This window comes from Dipodomys merriami, unplaced genomic scaffold (assembly GCF_024711535.1).
Source record: "Dipodomys merriami isolate MVZ:Mamm:240054 unplaced genomic scaffold, mDipMer1.0.p SCAF_78, whole genome shotgun sequence".
NCBI classification, from domain to species: Eukaryota; Metazoa; Chordata; class Mammalia; order Rodentia; family Heteromyidae; genus Dipodomys; species Dipodomys merriami.
The window spans coordinates 1,353,968-1,373,232 of record NW_027206379.1 but is presented as its reverse complement, the minus strand read 5'-3'; the positions used below and the strand labels follow the sequence as shown (position 1 = coordinate 1,373,232).

Below are 19,265 nucleotides of genomic sequence, written 5' to 3'. Positions count from 1 at the left end.
GAGCATGATTTAGTTGGAAAGTTGTTCCACGCAGGAGAGGATGCTGAGGACAGGGAGCCAGCGCTGGGGCAGAACTTGGACATTGTGTGTGTGTGTGTGTGTGTGTGTGTGTGTGTGTGTGTGTGTGTGGAGAGAGAGAGAGAAAGCGAGAGAGAGAGCTCAGGCGTGCTCACTAGGGCACAACACTGCGGTTGTCTTAAGGGGATGGAAGGAAGAGGAGGGAGTGAGATTGGCATGTGCACCTGGTTAGGAGTTGGGCACAAGCTTGCTGTGTACGCCTGGCAGGGCCGGCTGCAGTCTCAGGACCTGGGCAAGCACCTGGCCGGAGTGGAGGACCTGCTGCAGCTGCATGAGCTGGTGGAAGCAGACATTGCTGTGCAGGCTGAGAGGGTGCGGGCCGTCAGTGCCTCTGCCCTGCGCTTCTGCGACCCCGGGAAAGGTGAAAATGGGAAGGCAGAGGCCTTGGGCAGGGAAACCTGGAGACAGGAGAGCCTGTGGGAGGATGAGTGATGACAGCTAGGGCCAGGGAGGGAAGTCTATCAGGGCAGGTAAGGGGGTTCCTCACTGGGATGGGAAACAGGCAGAGCTCTTGATCTCTGGCCTGACTTTTCCAGAATACAGACCATGTGACCCACAGCTGGTGTCGGAGCGGGTAGCCAACCTGGAGCAGAGCTATGAGGCCCTGTGTGAGCTGGCAGCAGCCCGACGGGCCCGCCTGGAGGAGTCGCGGCGCCTGTGGCGGTTCCTCTGGGAGGTGGGCGAGACGGAGGCCTGGGTGCGGGAGCAGCAGCACCTCCTGGCCTCGGCCGACACAGGTCGGGACCTGACAGGTGCCCTCCGCCTGCTCAATAAGCACACGGCTCTGCGTGGGGAGATGAGCGGCCGGCTGGGGCCCCTGAAGCTCACTCTGGAGCAAGGCCAGCAGCTGGTTGCCGAGGGCCACCCTGGAGCCAGCCAGGCTGCTGCCCGCGCAGCCGAGCTCCAGGCCCAGTGGGAACGGCTGGAGGCCCTGGCCGAGGAGCGTGCCCAGCGGCTGGCACAGGCCGCCAGCCTTTACCAGTTCCAGGCAGATGCAAACGACATGGAGGCCTGGTTGGTGGATGCATTGCGCCTGGTTTCCAGCCCTGAGGTCGGGCACGATGAGTTCTCCACACAGGCCCTGGCCAGGCAGCACCGGGCCTTGGAAGAGGAGATCCGAGGCCACCGGCCCACCCTGGATGCCTTGAGGGAGCAGGCCGCAGCCCTGCCGCCCGCACTGAGCCACACAGCTGAGGTGCAGGGCAGAGTGCCTGCTCTGGAGCAGCACTACGAGGAGCTGCAGGCCCGGGCGGGTGAGCGGGCGCGGGCCCTGGAGGCCGCCCTGGCACTCTACACTATGCTCAGCGAGGCGGGAGCCTGTGGGCTCTGGGTGGAGGAGAAGGAGCAGTGGCTCAACGGCATGGCCCTGCCTGAGCGCCTGGAGGACCTGGAGGTGGTGCAGCAGAGGTAAGACCTGAGAGCTCCCAAAGGGCGCAGTGCCTGGGAGCCGAGGCGGGAACGGGGGCTGCCTGCTCCCACTGTCAGCTGCCCACTACGCGCCTTGAGCCTTAACTACAGCCCTCTGAGTCAGTCTCAATGATTGCTTTTAGGATTTTGTTTTGTGATGGTAATGACGTTTGAACCTAGGGTCTTGAACCTAAGCAGGTTTTCAACCACTTTAGCCATGCCCCAAGCATTCTGCTTTTTTTTCTGGGGAATTCAGGACCTTATGCTCACTCAGCTTGTTTGGCTGACACTTTACCACTTGGGTCACACTCCAGCACTGCTTTGTGCTGGTTACTTTGAAAACAGAATCTCATGGACTTTTCTGCCCAGGCTGGTTTCAAACTGTAATCCTCCAGAGCTCAGCCTCTCCTGAGTAGTTAGGATTATCAAGGTGAAACACTGGTGCCTGGCTAACTCCCTGCCTTTAGTTTTATTTAAAATGTTGGACATAGTCAAAAGTAGAGGCTGTATTATGACAAGATCTATGCACCCGTCACCGAGATTCCATTATTGTCAGCATATTGCTCTATTTGATTCATTTCCTTTCTAAAAAGCAAGTCCCCATGGGCTGGGAAGGTGGCTCAGTGGTAGAGTGCTTGCCTCACATGCATGAGGCCCTGGGTTTGAGTCCTCCATACTGCATAAGCAGAAAAAGCCAGAAGTGGCTCTGTGGCTCAAGTGGTAGAGCGCTAGCCTTCAGCTGAAGAGCTGAGGGACAGCGCCCAAGCGCAGAGTTCAGGCCCCATGACTAACAAAACAAAACAAACAAAAAAACGAGTCCCCAGTGTTATCATTTCACTCTTGTATTTCCCAGTAGCCCCTTTAAAAAAGATGAAGTAGCCAGGCGTTGGTGGCTCACGCCTGCAATCCTAACTACTCTGGAGGTTAAGATCTGAAGATTGCAGTTCAAAGCCAGCCTGGGCTGAAAAGCCCCCATGAGACTTTTATCTCCAATTAACTACCAAAAAAAAAAAAAAACAAACCAGAAGTGGTGCTATGGCTCAAAGTGGTACAGTGCCAGCCTTGAGCAAAATTGCTTAGAGATAGCGCCCAAGCCCCACAACAGACAAAAAAATGAAAAGAGAAAGTGTTCCTAGCAACAACATTGCTTTTTAATTGTGGATTGAGTTATAGTAGCTGAGACTTTGAAATTACCAATGTTTTTAGGCAAACATACTGATTAATCTCTCATGCAATTGCATTATTCATGAAATAATAAATATTGAAGTAATTTAGAAAGTACATTTTTCTAACAGCACCTCAATACCATTATCAAATACAACAAAACTACCAATTCCTTGATATCACCTACTACCGGTCCTTAAATTTCCTCATGGTTCTAAATGTATTCTAAATGTGTTCTAAATGTGTCATTGCATTTTTTATTTTTTATTTTTTGTCGGTGGTGGGGCTTGAACTCTGGGCTTGGGTGCTATCCCTGCACTCTCCAGCTCAAGGCGAGCGCTCTACCACTTGAGCCACAGTGCCACTTCTGGTTTTCTAGTGGTTTATTGGAGATAAGAATCTCATGGACTTTTCTGCCTGGGCTGGCTTTGAACCGTGATCCTCAGATCTCAGCCTCCTGAGTAGCTAGGATTACAGGTGTGAGCCACCGGCGCTGGCCATTGCATTTGTTTGTTTGTTTGTTTGTTTGTTTGCAAGATATCCTATTTCAGGGCTTGACAAACTACAACCCTTGGGGCTAGCTGTGATACAATAAAGCTTTGTTGGAGCAGAGCGATGCCTGCTCATGGGCCTAACTTCTGTGTGTGCCTACCTCACACTGCAGAACTGAGGAGATATGACAGGCTGGGGCTGAAAAACATATCACCATGTTTTACAAGGTGTGTGTGTGTGTGTGTGTGTGTGTGTGTGTGTGTGTGTGTGTGTGTGTGTGTGTGTGTGTGTGTGTGTGTGTGTGTGTGTGTGTGTGTGTGTGTGTGTGTGTGTGTGTGTGTGTGTGTGTGTGTGTGTGTGTGTGTGTGTGTGTGTGTGTGTGTGTGTGTGTGTGTCCTTAACTTTTTCACTTAAGGCTAGCACTCTGCCACTTGAGCCACAGCTTCACTTCCAGCTTTTTGGTGGTTAGTTGGAGATAAGAGTCTCTCAGCCTTGTGGGTAGCTAGGCTTCCAGGCTTGAGCCACATTTGTAGACCCTCCCCTATTAGAATGTCAGCTGTCCCTGGAAGAAGGCATGTTTTACAACTTTATCAATCAGACACATTTTTTATTATCCCTTCCTTTGCTTATTGTCTGAGGATGGGGCCTGGGCAGCTGGCTAAGGGGGAGCCCCAGGAGGAGCAGCAAGGTCCTGGTAAAGGTGAGGGTCCTGGCAATGCCAGGGTGGAGTTGGGCTTGTGCAGTTCCTGACCTTTGACCTTCTGAGCATCCCTAGGAATAGTTTTCCTCCTAGAGTTGGGAGGGTTGGAGGTTCCTCTCCTGTAGGCCAAGAAGGGCAGAGAGGCCAGGACAGAAGCCTCGTGCTGATGGAGTGGTGTTCCTCTGGGTGTCTCTAAAGGACGAGCCTGGTGCCTCACTGCCTCTCCCTGCTCAAGCCCTGCTCTCTTATCCCCACCCAGGTTCGAGACCCTGGAGCCTGAAATGAATGCCCTGGCTGCGAGAATTACTGCGGTGAATGACATTGCTGAGCAGTTGCTACAGGCCAACCCACCAGGCAAGGACCGCATTGTCAACACCCAGGAGCAGCTCAATCACAGGTGGGCTTTGAGGGATGGGGCAGCGCGGGCACCTGAGAAAGACTGCCGCAGCTGGGGATGGCAACTGGAAGAGTTCTGCAGGATGCGATGGGGGCTAGAAAGGAGGAAGGGGATATGTTGGGAGAGGGAAAGCAATGAACGAGCAAAGTCAAGGTAGTCCAATGAGACTGGAGACTGATAGGAAGCCATTCAGAAAAGGAGTCAGAAGTTCACACCTGTAATCAGGAAGCTCACAGTTCCAAAGTAGCTCAAGTTCAAGCCCCAGTACCTGCAAAAGTAAACATTAAAAATAAATAAGCCACACAAGATTTGATCTCACTCTAAAAAAGGGCGGAGTTTTAGCTCTTTGGTAGGGCAGCTGTGTAGGAAACATGAGGTCCTGGGTTCAAAACCAAGTACCATCAGAGAGAAAAGGTGAGGGTCAGGATGGAGGACAGCTTCTTTCCAAAAGCAGGTGGTTGCCGGGCGCTGGTGGCTCACGCCTGTAATCCTAGCTACTCAAGAGGTGAGATCTGAGGATCGCAGTTCAAAGCCAGCCCGGGCAGGAGAGACCATGAGACTCCTATCTCCAATAAACCACCAGAAAACCGGAAGTGGCGCTGTAGCTCAAGTGGTAGAGCGCTCGCCTTGAGCTGAAGAGCTGAGGGACAGCGCCCAGGCCCAGAGTTCAAGCCCCACGACCAACAAAAAAAAAAAGCAGGTGGTTTATCTAAGACAGGGCAGTAGGAAAGACGCTTCCAGATATATGTGGCTAGGACCGGAAAGTGAGCAGCTCCAGATGCCAGAGCTGCCCTGGCCTTGCAGGTGGCGGCAGTTTCGGTCCCTGGCAGACGGCAAGAAGGCAGCACTGACCTCCGCGCTGAGCATCCAGAACTATCACCTAGAGTGCACAGAGACCCAGGCCTGGATGCGAGAAAAGACCAAGGTCATCGAGTCCACGCAGGGCCTGGGCAATGACCTGGCGGGGGTGCTGGCTCTGCAGCGGAAGCTGGCAGGCACCGAGCGAGATCTGGAGGCCATCGCTGCCCGAGTGGGTGAATTGACCAGAGAGGCAGATGCCTTAGCCGCCGGCCATCCAGCCCAAGCCTCTGCCATCAATGCAAGGCTTGGAGAGGTGCAGACGGGCTGGGAGGACCTGCGTGCCACCATGCGACGTCGAGAGGAGTCCCTGGGCGAAGCGCGGCGGCTGCAAGATTTCCTGCGCAGCTTGGATGACTTCCAGGCATGGCTGGGCCGGACACAGACGGCCGTGGCCTCTGAGGAAGGGCCAGCCACGCTGCCCGAGGCAGAGGCCCTCCTGGCCCAACACGCAGCCCTGCGAGGAGAGGTGGAGCGGGCCCAGGGCGAGTATCATCGCCTGCGGGCCTTGGGCGAGGAGGTGACCCGAGACCAGGCGGATCCCCAGTGCCTCTTCCTCCGCCAGCGACTAGAGGCCCTAGGAACCGGCTGGGAGGAGCTGGGCCGCATGTGGGAGAGCAGACAGGGCCGGCTGGCCCAGGCCCACGGCTTCCAGGGGTTCCTGCGGGATGCTCGCCAGGCCGAGGGGGTGCTCAGCAGCCAGGTGAGAGTCCAGGAGGCTAGAGCCCTGGAAGAAGAGAAAAATGGGGAGGAAAAATGAAGTAGTTGAGGAAGCGGCATGGCAGGCAGGGTGTCAGAAGGCTGGGAGTGATGAATTCAAATGTGTCTTACTCAAATCAACTGTAGAAGAAAGAAAAGACATGCCTAGTCGTATAACTATTTAAAAGAAATGAAACTAGAGCAGGATTTACACTGGTGAGGTCCCACAGCTCAGCTCCTTGGGCCTTCGTCAGAGGGGCCCCTTCACAGCCCTCTGGCTATCTTGCCCATGCCCAGCCTGGCCCCTCCCTTTCAGACATGTCTCTGGGTGGGCCCCTCATGGGGGTGGGGTCTGTGTGCTTGAGAAGTGACCTGAGACCTCCCTTCCTGCACAGGAATATGTCCTGTCCCACACGGAGATGCCGGGGACGCTCCAGGCTGCAGACGCTGCCATCAAAAAGCTGGAGGACTTCATGAGCACCATGGAGGCCAGTGGAGAGCGCATCCGCGGCCTCTTGGAGGCCGGGCGCCAGCTGGTGTCCGAGGGCAACATCCACTCCGAGAAGATCCAGGAGAAGGCAGACTCCATCGAGAGGAGGTGCTGTGGAGACAGTGGGCAGGAGGGCGGAGCAGGGGGATGGGGGGGCGCGCGCAGGCCAGGGGAATAAGTGAAGACAAAGATGGGCCTCAAAGATGGAGACGCGGCACGGGCCACAGCTGTCTGGCATTTGGCAGGGACTTGGAGGCTGACAACAACACAGAAAAGGAAGATTGGGGTGCTTGGAGAGGGACTGCTCAGGGCACCAGGAGAGCCTTCTTCACCCACATCAGGGCAAAATGGAGCCTAATAGAATGGCAGCCTGGAAATCAGATTTCTGGAGTGTCCTGTGGGGCCCCCAAGACACACCACCTGTATAAGATGAGGGCCTCTAAGCAAGTTCAAGAGTTATCACTGGCCAGGCCAGTGGCTGGTTCATGTTCTAGGACAGCTGGGGTGGGGTGGGGGGATAGAGTGGGGGGTAGGGGGTAGGGGGGACGGAGGGGGGAGGAATACTCAAGATCCCAAATCAATTAACAAAAATATCAGAAAGTATAAATTGGAAAATGAAGTTCCAGCCCAGCCCAGCTGAGGGTATGCAGCCCAACTGGTAGAGCACCAGATTCTGAGTTCCAACCCCACTACTGCCAAGAAAAAGAAAAGATCCATAATCCTCTCATATCAAAGTCAAGAAGAAAGGTTAACGTGGGGCTGTCATTGTAGGCACAGAAAGAACCAAGAGGCAGTACAGCAGCTTTTGGGCCGCCTTCGGGACAACCGAGAGCAGCAGCACTTCCTGCAAGACTGTCATGAGGTGAGGCTCTCGTTCTCTGGTGCCCTGGCAGCGTTGCCAGGCTGCCTCCCTGGCCGGCTCCCCCTCCCCCAGCACCAAGCTGGCCATGGATCAAGTGCCTTGGGTGTCATCACAGCCCGGAGCACTCTTCATGCTTTCTTCCCATCTTTCCCATCTTCCTCCTCTCTCACCTCTTCTCCCAAAACATCCCTCCCTCCTCCCTCACCCCCTGCATTATGCTCCACCCAGCTCAAACTCTGGATTGATGAGAAGATGCTAACGGCCCAGGATGTGTCCTATGATGAGGCCCGCAACCTGCACACCAAGTGGCAGAAGCACCAGGCATTCATGGCTGAGCTGGCGGCCAACAAGGACTGGCTGGACAAGGTGGACAAGGTGAGCAAAGCAGCGAAGGTGCACCTTTGGACTACCTCTGGCAGGCCTAGGCTGCCTGGGACATGGTTCTTTTGCATTAGAGAGATGGGACAGGACTTCAGAATGTGAAAAGGTACAATAGAGGAGGAAGAGGAGGAGGAGGAGGAGGAGGAGAAGTAGGAAGAGGAGGTGGTAGAGGAGGAGGTGGAGGAGGTGGAGGAGGCGGCGGCAATTGAACCAAACTGGCTTTGATTAAACACTATAAGAGTTGCTATGTCTGAAGCAGAAGGACTCTCCTCAGCCAGGATCTAGGGCCAGATAGTAAATACTTCAGGCTTCGAGGGTCACAGAAGCTATTCGCTTCTGCTGTCATCACACAAAAGTAGCCATACAGAAGACATAAGGAGCATGACTGTCTCCCAATAAAGCTTTACTGACAAAAGCAGGCTGTGGGCCCAGTCTGCCTTATCTGCCATGGTTTGCCATTGGGAGGACCAGCCTCCCATGGAGCTCTGGCTTCATTGCTGAGGGTAGATGAAACAGCCTTCGTACTCAGCCGCTGTTCCTGGAGACCTTTAGTGTGCCAGCGCACAACCAGTGCTGCGTGGAATAGCCAGAGACGCCTCCCTTCCTCGAAGGTCATGGTCGATGGCCAGAGGAGACCAGTGCATTTTTTTGTTTGTTTTGTCAGTCGTGGGGCCTGAACTCTGGGCCTGGGCGCTGTCCCTCAGCTCTTCAGCTCTAGGCTAGCGCTCTACCACTTGAGCCACAGCACTACTTCTGGCTTTTTCTGTGTATGTGGTGCTGAGGAATTGAACCCAGGGCTTCATGCATGCAAGACAAGCATTCTACCACTGAGCCACTTTCTCAGCCCCAACCAGTGGATTTCTATGTGTTTCTATGTGTTCTGCAATGTTTATTGGTGCTATTTTAGTTCAAAGTGTCCTATTGGGTACTGAGTGGGGAGCAGAGGCGATGCCACCGCAGGCTACCGAGGAGAGGAACAGCTCTGTAGCCAGGCTTGTGAGCTGCTCCCACATGAACAGCTAAGGCAAATCCAGAGCAAATATGATGGGTACCATAAGACAGTCCATAAAGCCTGGGGTAGAGAGGCTGTGGGGGACTCTGGAGGCCAGTCAACCCAGCAGGAGTGCAGAATGGTGAAGGGGTGCCATGGAAGCAGAGGGGTGTGCTTTGAAGTGTTTCCAGCTGAAGGCTGGGAAACCACCAAACAGAAGCAACCGCTGGCACTCCATCCTGACAGCCAGTGGAAAATGCAGTGTCTGGGCTTGTGTTTGTTCCCAGAGACAGACCTGAAGTCCAAGTTCCGGGGCAGCCCACTTTCAGGAGAGGTGATCCCCGGAGCTGCAGGAGTGGCACAGTCCAGGCAGGGAGCATCCGGGCTGCCGTGTAGCTAAGTGGTAGTAGGTGTATGTTTAGCATGTCCAAGGCCCAGGTTCCAGCACAAAGAGGTGGAGGGAGGAAGGGAGAGAGGAAGGAAGGAAGGAAAGAAGGAAGGAAGGAAGGAGGGAGGGAGGGAGGGGAAGGGAAGGAAGGAGAGAGGGGAAGGGAAGGAAGGAGAGAGGGGAAGGGAAGGAAGGAGGGAGGGAGGGCAGGAAGGGAAGGGAGGGGAGGGGGGAAGGGAGGGGAGGGAGGGAGGGAGGGGAGGGAGGAAGAAAGGGAAGGAGGGAAGAAGGAAGGAAGGAGAGAAGGAAGGAAGGAAGGAGAGAAGGAAGGAAGGAAGAAAAAGGGAAGGGAAGGAAGGAACAAGTAGCACAGGAAGTTGAGAAAGGAGGTAGACCTCACTTGCGGAAGTTCAAGTAAGAAGTATTGTAGGTGAGAAACAGGAAATGAAAGCAGTCAAATCCATGTGCAACATAATGCCAGAAACCACCAGCACCCGGGAACTCCTTGCAATGGCTTCTTTATGGAGGGAAGTTAGGCTGGGACCTCTGGGGAGGTGGAGGGTGTCATCGGCAGTGCGGGCAGGCTGCTTACAAGGGCTCTGATGCCTCCAAGAAGGCTATGTCAATAAGTGGCCATGGAAATCTGGAATTATTTGCCACCCTTCAGTTTGCTCTGCCCTGTGTCCCTGGCCTGCCGTCAGCCCGTGACATGCAGTGGTGTCTAATTGTGGCACTTACCCCTTCCCTGTCCTGCCACCCAGGAAGGGCGGGAGCTGACTCTGGAGAAGCCAGAGCTGAAAGCTTTGGTGTCGGAGAAGCTGGAGGACCTGCACAAGCGCTGGGATGAGCTGGAGACCACCACCCAGGCCAAGGCCCGCAGCCTCTTTGATGCCAACAGGGCCGAGCTGTTTTCCCAGAGCTGCTCCGCCCTGGAGAGCTGGCTGGAGAGCCTGCAGGCCCAGCTGCACTCCGACGACTACGGCAAGGACCTCACCAGTGTCAACATCCTGCTTAAGAAGCAGCAGGTAGGTTAGGTGCGGGAAGAAGAATGGAAGAAGGGAAAAAGAAAGCAGTTTCCTCAAGAGCCTAAGTCATCCTAAGGTCGTCCGAAGGCCTGGCAGGTGACATGTTTTGTTATTTTTTTATTTCTATTTTCTTATAAAGGTGCTGTACAGAGATGTTATAGTTACAACAATGTTTTGTCATTTCTCATAATGATTTCTGTGCCTCAATCTCCAGGGGTTATAGGAGATAAACTATAGGAACTGTTTGAACAGAGAAATTAGTAGAAAATATTCATTAGTAAAAACTATCAAGGTATGATCTTAAGTTTTCTGTTGCTATAACAGTAAAATGAAACTGGGTGATTATAAAGAATAGATTTGCTCCAGCTCACAGTTCTACAGGCTACAAATCCAAGAGCATGGTGCTGATATTTTCCTGGTTTCCGGTGAGGGTCTTGTGTCATAACATGGTAGAAAGCAGAGGGAAGTGAGCACACGTGGCACAGGCAAAATATAAAAGCAGCCTCACTTTATAACAACCTGCTCTTAGGGTCACTAATCCAGTCTCACGAGATCTCCATTAATCCCTCTTAGTGACCCAATCACCCTTTAAAGATCCCGCCCCCTCTCCACACTGTTTTACCTTGGGGACCACGTTCCAACTTAAATTTTGGAGGGGACAAACCACTTCCAAACTCTGGCAAGTGTGAAGAGAATTCTACATCAGGAGTCAGAAAACTTTTTTCTGCAACCGGGCGGAATAGTGAATATTTGGGGCTTTGTGGATCATATAGTGGTTTCTATTACAGCTCTTCTGTAGGTTAAAAAAACAGCCATAGACATAAAATAGGAGTGGACCTATATCCCTATACAATGCCATTTACAAAAAAGGCAGTGGGCTGTATTTGCCAACCCCTGCTCTTACGAATCCTGGAATAGGCCCAGTGCTGGTGGCTCACGCCTGTAATCCTAGCTACAAAGGAGGCTGAGATCTGAGGATCACAGCTCTAAAGCCAGCCCGGACAGGAAAGTCCATGAGACTCTTATCTCCAATAAACCAACAGAAAACCAGAAGTGGTACTGTGGCTCAAGTGGTAGAGCGCTAGCCTTAAGCTGAAGAGCTGAGGGACAGCGCCCAGCCCAGAGTTCAAGCCCTACAACCAACAGAAGAAAAAAAAAAATCCTGGAATAGCAAATGTAGCAGGAATATGGACAGCGCTCTGGAGGAATACCCAAGGAGGAATGTGGTAACTTAGGCCTTGTTGAAGAGGGCAAAAAGAAATTGCCAGAACAGATCTGCAGCTGGTGATCTAAGGCAGGAAGCCTCTTCTTGGAGGGCCAGTAAAGCCTGCTGGGGGGAAGCGCCCCTGGGTTCTGGCACAGTAGAGCAGTTAAAAATAAAAGCCAGTCTTCTGCCATGCTGTGCTACTCCTCCATCTCCCTCTGCTGGCAATGGGTGGCATTGCACTAGCGGGTAACAGAGGTTACAGGGTCCAATTCCATCTCAAAGCAGCGCAGGAATGAATTGGGGATGGAGGGACACTGGATTTACAATGGCACAGTTACCGCACAACCTTGGATTCTGGTATATACAAAAAGTTTGAGATCCCTGGAGATAAGAAATCATGATTGGCAAGCCAGGCACTCATGTCTCATGCCTGTAATCCCAACTCCTCAGGATGCTGAGATCTAAGGATCACAGTTCAAAGCCATTCCAGGCAGGAAAGCCCTTGAAACTCTTATCGCCAATAAAATACTCAGAAAAAGCCAGAAGTGGTGCTGTGGCTCAAACAGTAGAGCACTAGCCTTGAGCACAAAGAGACTCAGGGACAGCACCCAAACCCTGAGTTCACGCCCCAGGACTGGCAGGAGAAAAAAAAGCGAGTGAGAGAAATTGTGCTTGACTTTATAGAAACTAGCATCTCAGAGTGTGAGGGTGGAACTACAATGCTGGTGTCCTCTGCCTCCGGGTTTGCAGATGCTGGAGCGGGAGATGGCGGTGAGAGAGAAGGAGGTAGAGGCCATCCAGGCCCAGGCGAAGGCACTGGCCCAGGAGGACAAGGGGGCAGGGGAGGTGGAGAGGACCTCAAGGGCCGTGGAGGAGAAGTTCAGAGCACTCTGCCAGCCCATGAAGGAACGCTGCCAGCGCCTCCAGGCCTCTCGCGAGCAGCACCAGTTCCACCGGGACGTGGAGGATGAGATCGTGAGTCACGGATTCACCTCGACCCTGGCACTGATACTCAGGGAAGCCCTGTAGGTCCCCTGTACCCCAGAGTCAGATGACCATTCCCTACACACACCCGTGGCCCCTACCACCACCACCACCCCCCCCAGCCTTGGGCCCCGGTGCTGACCGTGTACCTCTTGACTCCTTTCTCATCTAGTTGTGGGTGACTGAGCGGCTGCCCACGGCCAGCTCCAGGGAGCACGGCAAGGACCTGCCCAGTGTCCAGCTTCTCATGAAGAAAAACCAGGTGAGGCAGAGGCGAAGGGCAAAAGCAAAGTCCCCAAGAACCTCCCACTGTTGGACAGTGTGTTTTCCTGAGACGGCCTTGTTTTCTGACCCACCTGGAGGCCCCAGACTGGGGGTGGGGGGTGGCTCTTCTGGCAGGGTCAGGGTGAGGCCTGAGGGGCATCGGCAGCAGGGCATGCATTCCTGGGCCAGGTGAGGGTGGGCCAAGGGGTCCCCTTGCAAGCCTTTCAGGGTGTCCTCCTCTGTGGCTGGGTCCAGACCCTGCAGAAAGAGATCCAGGGCCACGAGCCCCGGATTGCAGACCTCAAGGAGCGGCAGCGTGCACTGGGGGCAGCCGCCGCTGGCCCAGAGCTGGCTCAGCTCCAGGAAATGTGGAAACGCCTGGGCCATGAGCTGGAGCTTCGGGGCAAGCGACTGGAGGAGGCTCTGCGGGCCCAGCAGTTCTACCGCGATGCCGCCGAGGCCGAGGCCTGGATGGGTGAGCAGGAGTTACACATGATGGGCCAGGAGAATGCCAAGGTGAGAGCCAGGGTGCATCTGGTCTGGGTGGCTTGATTTCTCCCTCTCCCAGTCCCTGCTGCCTCATGCCCAGTGTCTCCTCTCCCAGGACGAGCTGAGTGCCCAGGCAGAGGTGAAGAAACATCAGGTGTTAGAGCAAGCTCTGGCTGACTATGCCCAGACCATCCACCAGCTCGCAGCCAGCAGTCAGGACATGATTGACCACGACCACCCAGAGAAGTGAGTGCACAGCGGTGAGGGCTCCCACCCCTGGGGAGAGGGAACAACTTCTCTGGAAGATAGAGGGTCTGTAGCATCTTTCACACTGTGTGGACAGAACGTTCTAGAACATTCTAGAAAGTTTGAGAAGCAAGAAAGAGTTGGAAACCTATGAACAGGCCGGGCATGACAGCATTGTCTCCTAAGCCTGGTGGTGCCTTCCCCCGCCCCCTTTGCAGCACTCGGCTATCGATCCGCCAGGCCCAGGTGGACAAGCTGTATGCTAGCCTGAAGGAGCTGGCAGGAGAGCGGCGCGAGCGCCTGCAGGAGCACCTGCGGCTGTGCCAGCTGCGCCGCGAGCTGGACGACCTGGAGCAGTGGATCCAGGAGCGTGAGGTGGTGGCGGCCTCACACGAGCTGGGCCAGGACTACGAGCATGTGACTGTGAGTGCGGATGAGCACGGGTGGGCGGGGGGGGGGGGGGAACCAGGACCTCAGCCCAGGACCTCAGCCTGGGCTGAGACCATGAGCCAAGGATGTGGAGAGACCGGGTAGGCACTGTCTTCCTGGGCCTGGGGCATATAATTCAAAGAATCGTGCAGAAGTGGAGACATGGGGCCCGCTGTAGAGGAGAAAGGAAATTTGTTAACAATCCATTCAGTAGGCCTCCACAAAACACAGGGGCGTTTAGATCCCCCTCTGTAGTTTGGGGGTTTGGACCCTCATGGGTGCAGAAATGCAGACCATGTTGAGGGAGGGTTTCTTGTCTGAAAGCTGGAGCCCCCAGAGGGGCGTCAGGCAAATATAAGCGTGTACTGCAAACAGGCCACGGGGTCACGGTGGTGTGGTGGATTGTGTCACCTAGTGCCACCCACTCCCCATGGAGTTAATGCTAATGCTAAGTGACACATTCGGGACAGTGGGCAAGGTAGAGGAGGGAAGTCTGTCCTCCATGAAGGTCACCCACCAAGGTCACATCCTTGTTCCTACCACTGCTTCCTCCTCCAGATGCTTCGGGACAAATTCCGGGAGTTCTCTCGGGACACGAGCACCATCGGTCAGGAGCGCGTAGATGGCGCCAACACGCTGGCCAACGGGCTCATCGCGGGAGGCCACGCCGCTCGGGCCACGGTGGCAGAGTGGAAGGACAGCCTCAACGAGTCCTGGGCTGACCTCCTCGAGCTGCTGGACACGCGGGGGCAGGTGCTGGCCGCCGCCTACGAGCTGCAGCGCTTCCTGCACGGGGCTCGCCAAGCCCTGGCCCGGGTGCAGCACAAGCAGCAGCAGCTTCCCGACGGGACCGGCCGCGACCTCAACGCGGCCGAGGCGCTGCAGCGCCGGCACTGTGCCTACGAGCACGACATCCAGGCCCTCAGCGCGCAGGTGCGACTCCGCCAGGGGTGAGGGAGGCGCCACCCAGGGGCTGGGGGGGGATGGGGAGCTAGAGCAGAGATCAGAGGGGAAGGTACCCTGGAGGGTCGTTTAGCGATAAAGTGAGAACCACTCCACAAAATCTCCTCCACATTCACACTTTTCTATTATCATCGCCCTGGGGTTTCAACACAGTACACTGAGATTTGCAAGACAGGTGCGTTACAGCCCCGCCCCACCTCCCACTTCTTCTTTTGCTCAGGGCTAGCGTTCTACCACGTGAGCCACAGCACCACTTCCGGCTTTCTCTGCTTATGTGGTGCTAAGGAACGGAACCCAGGGCTTCAGGCATGCTAGGCAAGCACTCTACCACTGAGCCACCTTCCCAGCCCACACTTTTTTCTGTTCCTGCCTTGCTTACTTTTTCTTTGATGATGATGATGATGTTGTTGTACAACGAGGTTACAGTTCCATCAGTCAGGTTGTAAGTACAATGCTTCTTGATCAGTGCAGCCCTTCCATCATTTCCCCCCATTTTTCCTCCTTCCATCCCCACCTTCAAGTTACATAATTTATTTTTTACAGTGTACATCGAATGACTACATTTGCTAACCCTTTCTCCCTCCATTCCTGTGCCTCCCCCTAAAAATTTCCAGTTTGTGACACTTTTTTCCTTTTGTTGGTAATAGGGCTTGAACTCTGGGCCCTGGGCGCTGTCCCTGAGCTCTTCAGCTCAAAGTGAGTGCTCTACCACTCTAGCTACAGCGCCACTTCCGGTTTTCTGGTGGTTTATTGTAGTAAGAGTCTCACAGATTTTCCTGCCTGGGCTGGCTTTGAACCATGATCCTCAGGTCTCAGCCTCCTGAGTAGCTAGGATTACAGGCGTGAGCCACCAGTGCCTGGCTGCATTCACACTTTTAATGACAACCTTCCTTGAAGGCATATGCACTGTGAAGTGTGCACAATGGCTAGAAGATATTAGATGTTTTACTGAAGTTTGCCTATCAGTGTCACGCGGGCTAGAGCTCCAGACTCAATAACAGAAATGCAAATCCTTCCTCCACCCCGTATCCCCTGTCCACTTCTTCAGGTTCATTCTAGCAATCCTCCCTGTCCAGCCCCGCTGGCCTGTGATCCTTCCAAGACCCATCCCCCAGGTGAACCCCAACAAGGCAGAATAGAGTGGCCCACCACGTGGCTACCATTCCCAACCCTCCACCTTCGCTTCTCCTCCTCCTTGAGCTGGTGAATCAGGCAGGAGATGGACAGCGGCGGCCAGGGCTGCAGGAGGCTGCGGCCGTGGAGTCTCCCCACTTCCCTGCGCTGCCTCACTCTGGCCGGTCACTCCGCAGGTCCAGCAAGTGCAGGACGATGGCCTCCGGCTCCAGAAGGCCTATGCCGGAGACAAGGCCGAGGAGATTGGCCGCCACATGCAGGCCGTGGCCGAGGCCTGGGCCCAGCTCCAGGGAAGCTCTGCTGCCCGCCGCCAGTTGCTGCTGGACACCACGGACAAGTTCCGCTTCTTCAAGGCCGTCCGGGAGCTGATGCTGTGGATGGATGGGGTTAACCTGCAGATGGACGCCCAGGAGCGGCCACGGTGAGAGCCAGGGTGCCCGGAAGCCTCCCCAGCGGCAGGCCCTGGGGGCAGCACGTGATGCTGTTTCTGCCTCCCCCAGGGATGTGTCTTCTGCAGATCTAGTCATCAAGAACCAACAAGGCATCAAAGCCGAGATCGAGGCCAGAGCGGACTGCTTCTCCTCCTGCATCAACATGGGGCAGGAGCTGCTGTCCCGGAGCCACTATGCAGCCGAGGAGGTGGGTGAGGCCCAGTGAGGCCCGGCAGGCCTCACGCATGCACGCATGCACACACGCACGCAGCATGGCTCAGTGCTGAGTTTTCTTGAGTCTTCCTGCTGCTTATGCTTTAGCAAAAACTCTTCCACTGTCTGCCCCTGAGTGCTATGGAGAGATTTCCCACATCCCATCCCCCCCCCCCGAACTATCTTCTTCTTGATGTCAGAAATGCCTAGTCTCCCCAGTGATACCCTGGGGACCCTGGAAAAGCCCGGCTGGGTGCTGAGACATGTTCCCCGCCCCCCCCCCCCCCCCCCCGCCCGCAGATCTCGGAGAAGCTGTCTCAGCTACAGGCCCGGCGCCAGGAGACAGCTGATAAGTGGCAGGAGAAGATGGACTGGCTCCAGCTCGGTGAGCGCTGTGGGGGCACAGGTCCTGGAAGGAGGGGCTGCCATCCCCTTCTGATAGTCGCCAGTGGGTGAGACCAGGAACCCTGGAGGTCGAATTCCAGGGGCACACCCTTAGTACCACCTGGCAGGGCTCTGGGGCAGTGGCTTTCTCTTGTGCCCATCTGGGGCTTGAACCCTGAGTGTTTGTGCTCAATGCTAGTACTCTTATCATTTGAGCCACAACTCTGTTGGAGTCTCGAGGACGTAAGACATGGACATAAGAGTCTCGAGGCCCTTCCTGCCCAGGCTGGCTTTGAACTGTGATCCTCAGATCTCAGCCTCCTGAGTAGCTAGGATGACAGGCGTGAGCCGGTGCGCCGCTTCTTGTCCCTCTTCTTGCGGTGGCTATTGTGCCCTGCCCGTGCCCATCGTGACCTGCCATCTCTGCCACCCCACATCCCATCCTATTAGTTTTGGAGGTGCTTGTGTTTGGGAGAGACGCAGGGATGGCGGAGGCCTGGCTGTGCAGCCAAGAGCCGCTGGTCCGAAGTGCGGAGCTGGGCTGTACGGTGGACGAAGTGGAGAGCCTCATCAAGCGGCACGAAGCCTTCCAGAAGTCAGCAGTGGCCTGGGAGGAGCGCTTCAGCGCGCTGGAGAAGCTCACTGCGGTGAGGGGCCCCGGCCTCCGCGCCCCCTCCTCCCCCGCCAGGCCTGCGCTGCCTGCGCTCAGAGAAGACACTTGTCTCTCCACTGTGCCAGCATCTCTGGTGTGAGCCAAGAGCACCCCACTCTTCCCCCTGGGGGATGCTAAGATCCACATCCGACATTGCTTTTCCTCCCTACCGTCTTCTGACGTCAAGCTGGAGCCGAGACATCTTGGCTTTCCCCTCTCCTTGCTCTCCCTAAGAAGGCCTCCATCCTGACCTCAGCATCTCTTGGCAGCTGGAGGAGCGGGAGAAAGAGCGAAAGAGAAAGGAGGAGGAGGAGGAGCGGAGGAAGCAGCCGCCTGCTCCAGAGCCCAAAGGGGAGCTGGTGGACGGCCAGACGGCTCCTAATGCGTCCTGGGACGGGTGAGAGCGGGGACAGCTGGGCCAGGGGGACGGGGCTGAGCCCAAGCACAGCCAGGAACCAATTCTTCCATGTCACCTCTGGCCATTCCAGAAGCCAGCCTCAGCTGCCACCGTCGACACAGGCACCCAGCGTGAACGGGGTCTGCACAGACTCAGAGTCCTCGCAGGTAAGCCTGGGCCTGGCGTCCACACAGAACCCACGCCCCTCCAGCTTCTCACGGCCTCTTGTCTTTGCAGCCCCTGTTGGAACAACAGAGACTCGAACAGAGCAGCTTCTCAGAAGGGCCCGTGAGTCCCCCTAGAGGGGTGGAGGACTGGGGGGGAGACTGAGGGTGGGAGAGGGCAGATTCCAAGAGAACTCAGGGCCGTAGAGCTTTCGATCCCCAAGACAAGGCCCCTCCCGTGCCCCCCCCCCGACACTGGTGCTTTTTCCCCCCACAGGGGCCAGGTGCAGGGGATGAGGCCGGTGGGCCTCGGGGAGAGAGGCAGGCGCGGCCCCGGGGTGCGGCCCCTTCTGCAGTGCCCCAGAGCAGGTCCTCTGAGTCAGCCCACGTGGCCACCTTGCCCGCCCGAGGCCCAGAGCTGTCTGCCCAGGAGCAGATGGAGGGGATGCTGTGTCGCAAGCAGGAGATGGAGGCCCCCAACAAGAAGGCCGCCAACAGGTACTCGGCCTGGCCAGGTGTGCCTGCCTGTCAGGCGGCCTCCCCTAGTCTCATCCTAGATTGGGGCGGGGGGGGGGCATGGAGAGGGGCGCAAGGGAGAATGTCTGCACAAATGTGTCCTCTGGGAAATGGAGGGGCGGGGATGTGGGTCCAGTGCAGGCCCCAGGGGAGGCCAGAAGGGTAGAGATGAGTAGAGCCAGGTGTCGTGGCTCACACTTGCAATCTCAGCTATTTGGGAGGCCGAGGTGAACTGTTAGGTTCCACGACACCCAAAGGAGCCCTAAGTTATGGCCCCACCTAGGCCAGCCAGTCCAGCAGCCCATGGGTCTTCTGACCCTGTGTCTCTCCCAGGTCCTGGCAGAACGTGTACTGTGTCCTGCGGCGTGGGAGCCTTGGGTTTTACAAGGATGCCAAGGCGGCCAGCGCGGGAGTGCCATACCACGGAGAAGTGCCTGTCAGTCTGGCCAAGGCCCAGGGCAGTGTGGCCTTTGATTACCGGAAGCGCAAACATGTCTTCAAGCTGGGGTAGGAATGGAGGGTACTGTCTCGATGGGATGGGGCTGGGGGGGGGAGTGAAGTGGGGGGGGAGGAGCTGGGGATAATGCAGGGTGGGCCAGGAGTGAGGTCCAGAGGGACTGATGTGGAAGGAGCGTTGCCGAACCAGGTGCACAAGGACACCTGTGGCTGAGGGCGGCACGCTCCTGGTTGTGTTGCACCTGAAGGGGAGCAGCAGGCTGAAAGGTTGTCCTGGGTGGGAATAGGAGGGCCTGTGTCCACCACCAAGCAGCCCACTGGCCGGAAGTGAGCTCACGCTGCAGCCAATCAGAAAGGATTTGCTTTTGCATAAATCCTGGGAGGGCAGAGTCCTCCGGGCCCCA

The 19,265-nt window shown here is 55.9% G+C and overlaps 1 protein-coding gene across 3 annotated transcripts in view; it reads left to right on the top strand.

The window, feature by feature from the left end:
* LOC138818800 (spectrin beta chain, non-erythrocytic 2) overlaps positions 1 to 19,265 on the top strand; it is a 47,261-nt gene that overhangs the window by 25,008 nt on the left and 2,988 nt on the right. For all 3 annotated transcript variants that reach the window (XM_070009937.1, XM_070009938.1, XM_070009936.1), the window contains 23 exons: positions 286 to 439; positions 615 to 1,485; positions 4,101 to 4,238; positions 5,043 to 5,799; positions 6,191 to 6,393; positions 7,057 to 7,147; positions 7,376 to 7,522; positions 9,669 to 9,932; positions 11,890 to 12,114; positions 12,296 to 12,385; positions 12,643 to 12,903; positions 12,992 to 13,122; positions 13,341 to 13,545; positions 14,110 to 14,484; positions 15,825 to 16,069; positions 16,149 to 16,287; positions 16,593 to 16,677; positions 17,127 to 17,323; positions 17,598 to 17,725; positions 17,817 to 17,892; positions 17,963 to 18,013; positions 18,167 to 18,387; positions 18,739 to 18,912. In XM_070009937.1, coding sequence (XP_069866038.1) covers positions 286 to 439; positions 615 to 1,485; positions 4,101 to 4,238; positions 5,043 to 5,799; positions 6,191 to 6,393; positions 7,057 to 7,147; positions 7,376 to 7,522; positions 9,669 to 9,932; positions 11,890 to 12,114; positions 12,296 to 12,385; positions 12,643 to 12,903; positions 12,992 to 13,122; positions 13,341 to 13,545; positions 14,110 to 14,484; positions 15,825 to 16,069; positions 16,149 to 16,287; positions 16,593 to 16,677; positions 17,127 to 17,323; positions 17,598 to 17,725; positions 17,817 to 17,892; positions 17,963 to 18,013; positions 18,167 to 18,387; positions 18,739 to 18,912 — 5,228 coding nt within the window. The remainder of the gene's footprint in view (positions 1 to 285; positions 440 to 614; positions 1,486 to 4,100; positions 4,239 to 5,042; positions 5,800 to 6,190; positions 6,394 to 7,056; positions 7,148 to 7,375; positions 7,523 to 9,668; positions 9,933 to 11,889; positions 12,115 to 12,295; positions 12,386 to 12,642; positions 12,904 to 12,991; positions 13,123 to 13,340; positions 13,546 to 14,109; positions 14,485 to 15,824; positions 16,070 to 16,148; positions 16,288 to 16,592; positions 16,678 to 17,126; positions 17,324 to 17,597; positions 17,726 to 17,816; positions 17,893 to 17,962; positions 18,014 to 18,166; positions 18,388 to 18,738; positions 18,913 to 19,265) is intronic.